Consider the following 12,281-nt stretch of genomic DNA (forward strand, 5'->3'; position numbering starts at 1 on the left):
TCTCCTGTGTGATACACCGGTCTAATCTCCTGTGTGATACACCGTTCACCTGTCCTATGTGATACATCGGTCTCCTCTCCTGTGTGATACACCGGTCTAATCTCCTGTGTGATACACCGTTCACCTCTCCTGTGTGATACATCGGTCACCTCTCCTGTGTGATACACCGTTCACCTGTCCTATGTGATACATCGGTCTCCTCTCCTGTGTGATACACCGGTCTCCTCTCCTGTGTGATACATCGGTCACCTCTCCTGTGTGATACACCGGTCTCCTCTCCTATGTGATACACCGGTCTAATCTCCTGTGTGATACATCGGTCACCTGTCCTGTGTGATACATCTGTCACCTCTCCTGTGTGATACACCGTTCACCTCTCCTGTGTGATACATCGGTCACCTCTCCTGTGTGATACACCGTTCACCTGTACTATGTGATACATCTGTCTCCTCTCCTGTGTGATACATCGGTCACCTCTCCTGTGTGATACACCGGTCTCCTCTCCTATGTGATACACCGGTCTAATCTCCTGTGTGATACCCCGGTCTCCTCTCCTGTGTGATACATCGGTCACCTGTCCTGTGTGATACATCGGTCTCCTCTCCTGTGTGATACACCGGTCTCCTCTCCTGTGTGATACATCAGTCACCTCTCCTGTGTGATACACCGGTCACCTGTCCTATGTGATACACCGGTCTAATCTCCTGTGTGATACACCGGTCTCCTCTCCTGTGTGATACACCATTCACCTCTCCTGTGTGATACATCGGTCACCTCTCCTGTGTGATACACCGTTCACCTGTCCTATGTGATACATCGGTCTCCTCTCCTGTGTGATACACCGGTCTCCTCTCCTGTGTGATACATCGGTCACCTCTCCTGTGTGATACACCGGTCACCTGTCCTATGTGATACATCGGTCTCCTCTCCTGTGTGATACACCGGTCTCTCCTGTGTGATACATCGGTCACCTCTCCTGTGTGATACATCGGTCACCTCTCCTGTGTGATACACCGTTCACCTGTCCTATGTGATACATCGGTCTCCTCACCTGTGTGATACACCGGTCTAATCTCCTGTGTGATACACCGGTCTCCTCTCCTGTGTGATACACCGTTCACCTGTCCTATGTGATACATCGGTCTCCTCACCTGTGTGATACACCGGTCTAATCTCCTGTGTGATACACCGGTCTCCTCTCCTGTGTGATACATCGGTCACCTGTCCTGTGTGATACACCGTTCACCTGTCCTATGTGATACATCGGTCTCCTCTCCTGTGTGATACACCGGTCTCTCCTGTGTGATACATCGGTCACCTCTCCTGTGTGATACATCGGTCACCTCTCCTGTGTGATACACAGTTCACCTGTCCTATGTGATACATCGGTCTCCTCACCTGTGTGATACACCGGTCTAATCTCCTGTGTGATACACCGGTCTCCTCTCCTGTGTGATACACCGTTCACCTGTCCTATGTGATACATCGGTCTCCTCACCTGTGTGATACACCGGTCTAATCTCCTGTGTGATACACCGGTCTCCTCTCCTATGTGATACATCGGTCTCCTCTCCTGTGTGATACACCGTTCACCTCTCCTGTGTGATACACCGGTCTCCTCTCCTGTGTGATACACTAGTCTCCTCTCCTGTGTGATACACTAGTCTCCTCTCCTGTGTGATACACCGGTCACCTCTCCTGTGTGATACACCAGTCTCCTCTCCTGTGTGATACACCAGTCTCCTCTCCTGTGTGATACACTAGTCTCCTCTACTGTGTGATACACTAGTCTCCTCTCCTGTGTGATACACTAGTCTCCTCTCCTGTGTGATACACCAGTCTCCTCTCCTGTGTGATACACCAGTCTCCTCTCCTGTGGGATACACCAGTCTCCTCTCCTGTGGGATACACCAGTCTCCTTTCCTGTGTGATACACTAGTCTCCTCTCCTGTGTGATACACTAGTCTCCTCTCCTGTGTGATACACTAGTCTCCTCTCCTGTGTGATACACTAGTCTCCTCTCCTGTGTGATACACTAGTCTCCTCTCCTGTGTGATACACTAGTCTCCTCTCCTGTGTGATACACTGGTCTCCTCTCCTGTGGGATACACTAGTCTCCTCTCCTGTGTGATACACTAGTCTCCTCTCCTTTGTGATACACTAGTCTCCTCTCCTGTGTGATACACTAGTCTCCTCTCCTTTGTGATACACTAGTCTCCTCTCCTGTGTGATACACTAGTCTCCTCTCCTGTGTGATACACTAGTCTCCTCTCCTTTGTGATACACTAGTCTCCTCTCCTGTGTGATACACTAGTCTCCTCTCCTGTGTGATACACCGGTCTCCTCTCCTGTGTGATACACCGGTCTCCTCTCCTGTGTGATACACCGGGCAGCTGCTGTGCATCCGGGATCTACATTCTGGATCCCTGATTTTGCTGCTCACCGTGGACACATTATAGATTTTGGATTTCAGGTCACAGCCTCCAGTTTGTAGGTTTTTGTGACACACGGCTGCACTGAACGACGCTGCAATATCGGAGGAGATTGTGAGCAGCACGTAATAAAGCTCCATCTTCGCCTTCATATCCCAGAATCGATCTGTATGGAAATAATGAAACAAGCGCCCGAATCAGGAGAGAAGGTATTATAGCTGTGCATTGTACCTATCGGTCTGTAATGGGGACCAGGTGTCAACATACCGCATCTGCACAGCCTCTTAAAGGGATAATTCCCACATTGCTACATAGTAACTACAGCAATCATACCTGACTGCCGTATGGTTTTCCACTTTTTTTTAGCTTACCTCCAACATCAGGGCATTTTATGTAGCTGTGATTCAGTGATGAGAACTGTGAACAAATCGGATAAAACGGAAACATTAATGAGGAACATGAAGCTCCTGGGCTTCAATACAAAATCTGTAAGACCCCCTACCATGTGCCTATGAGGGGCCCTGATGCAACTGCAGGACAGCACCCCTACAGCTATGATCCGCATTAGACAATATGGTGCTGCCCCCATGTGGCCAAATGATTGTATAAAAGGACTTGATAGTAAAGGCAAATTATGAAATGTTGTGCACTGCCACCTGGTGGTCAGAAATGCATAACATAGTAGAAAAATGCCCTGTACTGCCATCTATAGGTAAGATTGTCTCAAAACACTCAAATTTTAGTCTTGCTGCTGGACTGGAAGCAAAAATATACAAAGACCCTGGTTTACCTCAAAACACAGGTGGTGATCTCTGTCCACGCTCTTCAGGTAATATTCCTGCAAGACACAGAAAATCAAGGATTATTACACAATTCTGACAATGCCCGAGTTGCACCTTAAAGCACATAATAGCCCTTTAAAGCAAATAATACCCCCTATTCCGAGCTGCCAAGTCCTCTTTTCTCCTGCACACAGTGCGGACTGGCACGGGTGGCCCAATACAGAGACCCCAAAGACTTCTCTGCTAATTTTTTATTTCTTTTTATCTCTTATTTTGCGCCCCCAAAGAATATTTTGACCACTGCTTAGATCAGGCCATGACAGATACCAGTGTTACCTTTGCATGTTCTTTAACTATGGTCTCATTCTCTCTGACACAGCTTCCATTTTGCTTTTTGCAAAAAGTCACCGTCGGGACCAGAGGACAAGGACTGGAGAATCTGACGGTCATCGTGTTGGAAGGGTGATGGATTTCTTTCACAGAGACCTGCAGTAATTTTTCAATGTCTTTTGGAGAGAAGGTTAATGTGTTACAGGCGTGAAGTTCTGACTATATATATATATATCTATATTTACACTGCTCAAAAAATAAAGGGAACACTTAAACAACACAATATAACTCCAAGTAAATCAAACTTCTGTGGAATCAAACTGTCCACTTAGGAAGTAACACTGACTGACCATCAATTTCACATGCTGCTGTGCAAATGGAACAGACAACAGATGGAAATTATTGGCAAATATCAAGACACCCTCAATATGGGAGTGGTTCTGCAGGTGGGGACAACAGACCACATCTCAGTACCAATGCTTTCTGACTGATGTTTTGGTCACTTTTGAATGTTGGTTGTGCTTTCACGCTCGTGGTAGCATGAGACGGACTCTACAACCCACACAAGCGGCTCAGGTAGTGCAGCTCATCCAGGATGGCACATCAATGCGAGCTGGGGCAAGAAGGTTTGCTGTGTCTGTCAGCGTAGTGTCCAGAGGCTGGAGGCGCTACCAGGAGACAGGCCAGTACACCAGGAGATGTGGAGGGGACCGTAGGAGGGCAACAACCCAGAAGCAGGACCGCTACCTCAGCTTTTGTGCAAGGAGAAACAGGAGGAGCACTGCCAGAGCCCTGCAAAATGACCTCCAGCAGGCCACAAATGTGCATGTGTCTGCACAAACGGTTAGAAACCAACTCCATGAGGATGGTCTGAGGGCCCGACGTCCACAGATGGGGATTGTGCTCACAGCCCACCGTGCAGGACGTTTGGCATTTGCCACAGAACACCAGGATTGGCAAATTCGCCACTGGCACCCTGTGCTCTTCACAGATGAAGGCAGGTTGACACTGAGCACGTATGATAGACGTGACAAGAGTCTGGAGACTCCGTGGAGAGCTGTTGTGAACTCATTTTCTGGTTTACCTCTGGCTTCTGGTGAGGGTGGTGGAGCTGGCTGTGTTGACAGAGGAGTCGTGAGTTCTCCATCCAGGCTCCCTCTGGTGGTGACAGCAGGTAATGAAGCTGATCTAAATGGCAGAGACCTGCCACCTGAGGAGGAGGACTGTGATTGGACATCAGGAGTCTCTGACTGGATTTAAGACAGCCGACTCCCTAATTTTGTGCTGGTGATTTTCTCCTGCCCTGAGGTTCTGGTTTCCAGTTTTGTTCCTGCCTTCTCAAGCTAAGTGTGCTCTGCTATTTTTTCACATGAGATTTGGTCTGATTTACTCAGTTTTTGTGGTCATCCAGCCCCTGCTGGGGCTGTGCTGAATTTCCATTCTTATGTCTCTGTTTGCTTTTTGTCCCTGATCAGATTGGTCCCTTTTTGCTCTGTCTTCAGAATATACCAGAGTGCTGATATAGGGAATTGAAGTCTAGTGACTTCAGGGTTTTTGTTATCAGAAAGTGCTGGACATTTTTTGGCAGGGATTTGTGTGTGATTGCAGACAGTATCTTTCCTTTCCTGTCCTTTCTAGTTAGTGTGGGCCCCATCGTTTGCTTAGCCTATTTTTCTATCTGTGTTTGTGTTTTCATCTTGTCTCACCGACAATACATGTTTGGGGGCTGTCTATTGCTTTGGGGTCTGCTCTGGGGCAGTTTAGATTTCCCCTTTTCTTGCTTTAGGCTTATTTAGTTCTCCGGCTGTGACGAGGCGTCTAGGATCATCGTAGGCACGCTCCACGGCTACTGCTAGTTGTGTGGATAGGATCAGGGGTCTGCAATCCGCTTAGTTACCAACCTCTCTGGTTTTCTGGGGCTTAGCTTGCTTTTGTTTTTCTTCCTCGGTGACTCATTCATAACAGAGAGCGATCTGCTGCCTGCAACATCCTTCAGCATGACCGGTTTGGCAGTGGGTCAGTAATGGTGTGGGGTGACATTTCTTTGGAGGGCCACACAGCCCTCCATGTGCTCGCCAGAGGTAGCCTGACTGCCATTAGGTACTGAGATGAGATCCTCAGACCCCTTGTGAGACCATTTGCTGGTGCGGTTGGCCCTGGGTTCCTCCTAATGCAGGACAATGCCAGACCTCATGTGGCTGGAGTGTGTCAGCAGTTCCTGCAAGATGAAGGCATTGAAGCTATGGACTGGCCCGCCCGTTCCCCAGACCTGAATCCGATTAAGCACATCTGGGACATCATGTCTCGCTCCATCCACCAACATCACGTTGCACCACAGACTGTCCAGGAGTTGGCGGATGCTTTAGTCCAGGTCTGGGAGGATATCCCTCAGGAGACCATCTGCCGCCTCATCAGGAGCATGCCCAGGGGTTGTACAGAAGGGAGGTCATACAGGCACGTGGAGGCCACACACACTACTGAGCATCTTTTTCTTGTCATCAGGCATTTCCACTGAAGTTGGATCAGTCTGTAATTTGATTTTCCACTTAGATTTTGAGTATCATTCCAAATCCAGACCTCCATGGGATATTCATTTTGATTTACATTAATAATTGTTATGTTTTATTGTTCTGAACAAATTCCCCTATGCAATTAATACAAAATTTCAACTGGAATATTTCATTCAGAGATATCTAGGATGTGGTATTTTAGTGGTTCCTTTATTTTTTGGGCAGTGTATATACGTATGATGTACATAGCACTACAGCTAACAATTCGACTTGCAGGGGCACTGCTGATCTGACAGTTGCCACTAGAGGGAGCTAAATGCATGTGTATAGCTACTGCTGCCTGAATACATCTGTATGCAGGGAGCTCTCCCTAGTGGCAGCTGCAGGGATCAAGAATATTAACTTTTTAACATTTGATTTTTCATCTATGGCAGAGCTCACCGTGGGTTGGCTGGTCCCACTTTACTATCCAAAGAACAGATATTTCATCTATATCTAAGGAGTCAATTCTAAATTGTACCATGACTATTTGTACATGAATATATGTCTTACATGGCTCTGGATGATCCTGGAAAGGACATTTTTTCTCCCGTTTACTGTCCCGTTGAGTGTAAAATGCCTGTAGGAGAAGTAAAATATTTAATATTTGCATGCCCAATATCCTAATATTATGGGATACGAGACATCCCTGGTAAGTGAATGCCCCACCTGTGAAAGGTGTGAGGTCAAGGACAATCTGGTTCACTTTTCTCATACAGTACAATGCAGCTCCCTGATAGGTCTCAACTAGTGGGCACTAGGATCGTGGTGGGGGACGTGTTGCCTGCTATACCACACATAAACCAGGGATGGAAGTTTGGAGACAAGATTATCCCCTTCTCAATGTAATAGCAAAGTGTATAGAGCGGACTCACAAACTGAGCCTGCACCATCACCGGCAGTCGTTGGCTGTGTGATGCAGATAGCATCTTCCGGTAACAGCAGCAACCTGAGCTTGCTCTGATCACCGCTGCCGATAATCTCAGACAGTGGTAGATAATTGGACTGGTTGCTCAGCATGCACTGACTGCCATCAGCCCCCTAATAATGTGGTCATGGGTCACCTATGGGTTGTGAAGTCAGCTGGAGACCGTCTGAAGGCGCCCGTTGCAGCCACCTTGGTCCTCCTATGAAGCCTAACCTTAACAAAAAATGCCATAAAGAGCAATGGAAACGTAGTATGTACCCCCAAAATAGTATGCATAAAAAATTGTCAGCTCGCCCTGCAATAAAAACAAGTCAGCATATTGCACTATGGCCAACAAAATAGATAAGTTACGGGTCTTAGAAATCGGATATAAAAAAAAAATTTTTTTTTGTTAAAGTTTTTTACATAATTTAAATTAAAAAAAAAATAGAAGTTATATACAAATTATAAAAGTATCAGCGTATTTGTACTGACCTGGGGAATCATGTTTTCAAGTCATTTTTATCATACAATTAATGCAGTAAAAACAAAACCCCAAAAACGATAGTGGAATTCTGTCTGTTCGTTGTTTTTTTTTTCACCTTTTCATTGCACTTGGGATGTTTTTTATCCTATTTTTTTTTTTTTCAGTACATTATACAATAAAATGTGTGATGTTCAAATCTAGAAAAATTAAACCTTGTACTTAAACATAAAAAAAAAAGTTATGGCTCTTGGAAGAAGGAGAAGAAAAAAAATACATTTGGATTAATAATTAATGAGACTTACCTCAATACATAAACAAGGCAGTAAATTTTCATATGACAGGGAGGCGTTCTGGGAGGAAGAGATCTACGGAGGGGGGGAAAATATACGGATCTTAATACAGAAAAAGTTGCATCAAAAACACTTGTTGCTCCCTGATTGCTGATAGTTTCCAGATATCAGTCAGCAAGACTGTAAACGGAGATCTAGCATGGCTGAGAAGACCTGATGTTACAGAAAACATTACTAAGGTGGGGGGGGGGCAGGAACTGTGCACAACAGGCAGGTAAGTTGCAATTACCTGCCTGTTAGTGCTTAGGTACAGTCTTTGTTTTGTTTTTTTTTTAATAAAGTTCCCTTTAATTGCACCCTCTCTGTATATTTTGTGTAACACAAAAATAATTATAACTATAAAATAAAAATACACATAAATCAGAGGATGAGGCACAAGCCTAAGAACGTGTTCACACAGTCACACGGGAAAGATGGAGGACCATAAGAAGAACCAAAAAACAAACGGAAGATGTGTAGACATATAAGAAAGGAAAGTGTGCTAGGGAGGAAGATCCGAAAACATATCGCAGGAAAAGCAACAGAGATTAAATGGGCAGATAATCCCTGGCTGAGGAGCTGGATCTCCAAACACCCATCAATCTTGTAGTATAGCCAGCACAGAAGGCAAGAGCAAGGTGAACATAAATAGCTCCCCAAAATATGATAGGACAAAACCAAATGGGGAAATGAGAGACACCTGAAAAGCAAAACCGAAGAAAGGGAAGAAAAGACAAAACAACCATCAGCAGTTGGACAGAGACCAAACAGGCTGTGGCTCAGCAGGAAAACTGGGAAACCAACCACACAGCAAGAGGTCACCGGATTGAAACGAGGCATCACAGTTTTTTTACCAGCCGCTTGCTGCTGGTTTCCAGATCCTCGCAGAGAAGGAGGTCGTAACACAGCCGCACAATCACATCTGGACCTTTGGGTACAGAGATCTCAAACTTCTTCTCCTCCTCTATGTGCCGATATTGGAAATCTGGTTCTTTTACAGGACAAAGAAAAATTTGTGTTATTCTGCAAAAAAAATAAACGGTCCAAAACACTTCACCAAAAACGACAGTAAGTGTAAATCGTGGAGTTGTCATCTAATAAAAAATGATGTTTCTTAGCTCAACCTGTTTCTGGAAATCTAAGTGACAACCAAGATGGCTGCCATCACCATAGAACTATACTGGAATCTATACTCAATTTAGTGAAACCTCCATGGACTGGGGTATCGCACCCTAAAAGTCGACTGTGCTAAGTCACTAAATGCCCTGATAAAGTGACACAAACCCCTAATATCACTGCATAATCAGGCCGATTTACCATTCAGGGCTATAGGAAAGCTGTTGATAACCAATATGGCTGCTATCATCACAGAACTGTATAGAGTGCTAGGCTCAGTTGGGTGGAACCTTCATGGGCCTGAGTTTCACACCCTAAAAAGCGACTCTGCTAAGTAGCCATACAGCTTTATAATGTAATTAACCCAATAAAGTCCACCAATGCTACAATGGCACTTCCTTACCAATATACACAAACAAAGGAGGCAGTGTTTGAACTGACTCCAAAAGAAGAGAACCGTGGATAAATGACAAATAAATTTATTTAATCCATTAAAATACATAAAAATGCTACCTATATTTATATCAAACAAACATACCCCTGAGGAACAGCACAGTGGGGATACAAAGAACCTTGAAGGTATTCACTTTGGCACACCATATAAAGGAGAATAAATAAATACGTCAGTATGTTAATGAAAAGAGGCTCCAAAAAGTACAATTAGCCAGAGGCATTAATAGTTATAGTGCCCTCCTCCCATATAATCTACTATGAATGTAACTATACCGCCAATATATATTAAAGATAACGACAGTGCCAATAATATAAAGAGGTGTACTTACTAATCAGAAAGAAAGATGTTAAAGGCCCGCAGTGCTGTCCCCGCACCCCAACGCGCGTTTCGCCCGCTTGCTTCTTCCGCCCCCGGAAGAAGCAAGCGGGCGAAACGCGCGTTGGGGTGCGGGGACAGCACTGCGGGCCTTTAACATCTTTCTTTCTGATTAGTAAGTACACCTCTTTATATTATTGGCACAGTCGTTATCTTTAATATATATTGGCGGTATAGTTACATTCATAGTAGATTATATGGGAGGAGGGCACTATAACTAGTAATGCCTCTGGCTAATTGTACTTTTTGGAGCCTCTTTTCATTAACATACTGACGTATTTATTTATTCTCCTTTATATGATGTGCCAAAGTGAATACCTTCAAGGTTCTTTGTATCCCCACTGTGCTGTTCCTCAGGGGTATGTTTGTTTGATATAAATATAGGTAGCATTTTTATGTATTTTAATGGATTAAATAAATTTATTTGTCATTTATCCATGGTTCTCTTCTTTTGGAGTCAGTTCAAACACTGCCTCCTTTGTTTGTGTAGCTTTATAATGTAGCCTGATGGGGGCAACAGAAGAGTTGGGCGATAACCAATATGGCTGACATCACAATAGAACTCTATAGGGAATAAGGCTCAGTTTAGTGGAATCTCGATGGGCTTGGGTGTTGCACCCTTAAAGGCGTCTGTATGACAACTGTTGTCTCACGTTTCCTAGACTTCTCAAGACAAATTGAACTAGTTGGAGATTTATCACTATATTAATAGGGAAACAAAAAAAGGAGAGAAAAAAATGACCATAAAGTCCAAAATATTGTGATGAAAAATCAAGATCAATTTATTAGATTATGTATAATCAGGTAAAATAGCAGAAAAAAAACAACAATGCAGATAATATGATAAAAGTTATTAAAAACAAGGACGCCCACCCAGAGCAATTAAAACTAGATGTTGAAGTGCCAAATTGTCAAAAAAATCAATTGATACATATATTGATATAAATAATATAAAGAGGAGTAATAAAAATGATGTAAAAATTGAAATAAATCAAAAACTTGGGTGAACCACAAAATGTGTGTAAAAAAAAAAATAAATAATAAAAGACACAAAAGTGTTAGGTGTTAATGACTGAATAAATAGTTAATGTTCTAGTGCAGCGTGACACCAATAGGCGTCACCATAAATCCATGGTAAGTAAAGATATGTGAATCCACTTTGCGATATCTGAGCACAAATTACAATTTATAATTGGGTGTACTGAGGAGGAGAAACCATATGAAAGTATAGGCAGTCAATCCAAAAGTGGCGTGTAACTTACACTAGTGAAACTGGTCTCAGTCTCCTGGATGGCGTCCTCCCCAACGCGCGTTTCGGCACGCTGCCTTTGCCCCCTGACCTCACACTTTTTTTTGTCTTTTATTATTTATTTTTGAGTTATTTTTTTACACACATTTTGTGATTCACCCAAGTTTTTGATTTATTTCAATTTTAACATCATTTTTATTACTCCTCTTTATATTATTTATATCAATATATGTATCAACTGATTTTTTGACAATTTGGCACTTCAGCATCTAGTTTTAATTGCTCTGGGAGTGTGTCTTTGTTTTTAATAACTTTTGTCAGATTATCTGCGTTGTTGTTTTTTTCTGCTATTTTACCTGATTATATGTAATCTAATAATTTTTCATCACAATATTTTGGACTTTATGGTTGTTTATTTCTCTTTTGTTTGTTTTCTTTGTATATTTTCTGACTGTGCATAATCTCAATTAAGGTCTGAATATTTTTGGTGGCAGCTCATTATTTGTTAACTCATACACTTATTAAGTACACCACTACCCCGCCACCATCTAGTATTCCTTTGTTTTTGTTCTCACTATATTACTAGGTAGATTTGTAAGACTTCTGGGAAAGTTTGGTGAAAACCTCTATGGAGGCCATACAGATTAAATTAATTCTCACATATATTTATAAGGAATTTATCACTTTGGACTTTCCTTTCTGATCAAGTCAGAGAGTGCCTCAGTTAGAACACCCAGTGATCAGAAGTGATCGTCAGCCGAAACCTACAGCAGGTGACCTATTTCTCTGCAGCACCACCCCAGGTGAAGTCAGGTACTGCAAACTTCCTAATAAAATCAATTGAGCTGATTGAATAATGCATGGATATGACGTGACCCTTTTTTGTAGCTGAGCTCCGCCTAAAATAGGAGTGTCCTGAATGGGGTCTCAAATTTACTAACTAAAAAAGATTGTTTTTGATTTGACAGCATCTCTTTGCTCATAATGGAAATTGTGGTTTTGATTTACAGGGGGTCTTGCTGATTGTCCGCAATGTTGCACTTCCCTTTCAGACTTAAAAATAAAATTCCAAAAAATCCATGAAACTTACTTGCATCTGGGCTAGAAATATAAAAAGTTTTATTAACAGGAAAGACGTAGTTCGGCAGAGTGAACAGGGTGACGGATATATATTGTCCAGGCGTGACAATCCAACAGTCGTACGTCACTTGCCACTAGAGAGAAAAGAAGGGACGTGTATGGGTTAACAGGCTCCCATGACCTACCCAGGC

At 43.3% G+C, this 12,281-nt stretch overlaps 1 protein-coding gene across 1 annotated transcript in view; it reads right to left on the reverse strand.

The window, feature by feature from the left end:
• The window catches only part of IL17RE (interleukin 17 receptor E), a 61,967-nt gene that overhangs the window by 9,072 nt on the left and 40,614 nt on the right, over nucleotides 1-12,281 (reverse strand). The window contains exons 5-12 of the mRNA XM_073569646.1: nucleotides 12,101-12,224; nucleotides 8,671-8,807; nucleotides 7,790-7,852; nucleotides 6,607-6,673; nucleotides 3,551-3,720; nucleotides 3,223-3,270; nucleotides 2,804-2,849; nucleotides 2,444-2,598 (exon numbers count right to left, since the gene is read on the reverse strand). Of these exons, the coding sequence (XP_073425747.1) occupies nucleotides 2,444-2,598; nucleotides 2,804-2,849; nucleotides 3,223-3,270; nucleotides 3,551-3,720; nucleotides 6,607-6,673; nucleotides 7,790-7,852; nucleotides 8,671-8,807; nucleotides 12,101-12,224 (810 nt within the window). The remainder of the gene's footprint in view (nucleotides 1-2,443; nucleotides 2,599-2,803; nucleotides 2,850-3,222; nucleotides 3,271-3,550; nucleotides 3,721-6,606; nucleotides 6,674-7,789; nucleotides 7,853-8,670; nucleotides 8,808-12,100; nucleotides 12,225-12,281) is intronic.

Source organism: Dendrobates tinctorius, unplaced genomic scaffold, assembly GCF_039654945.1.
Source record: "Dendrobates tinctorius isolate UK_male_01 unplaced genomic scaffold, ASM3965494v1 ptg000027l, whole genome shotgun sequence".
Lineage (NCBI taxonomy): Eukaryota > Metazoa > Chordata > Amphibia > Anura > Dendrobatidae > Dendrobates > Dendrobates tinctorius.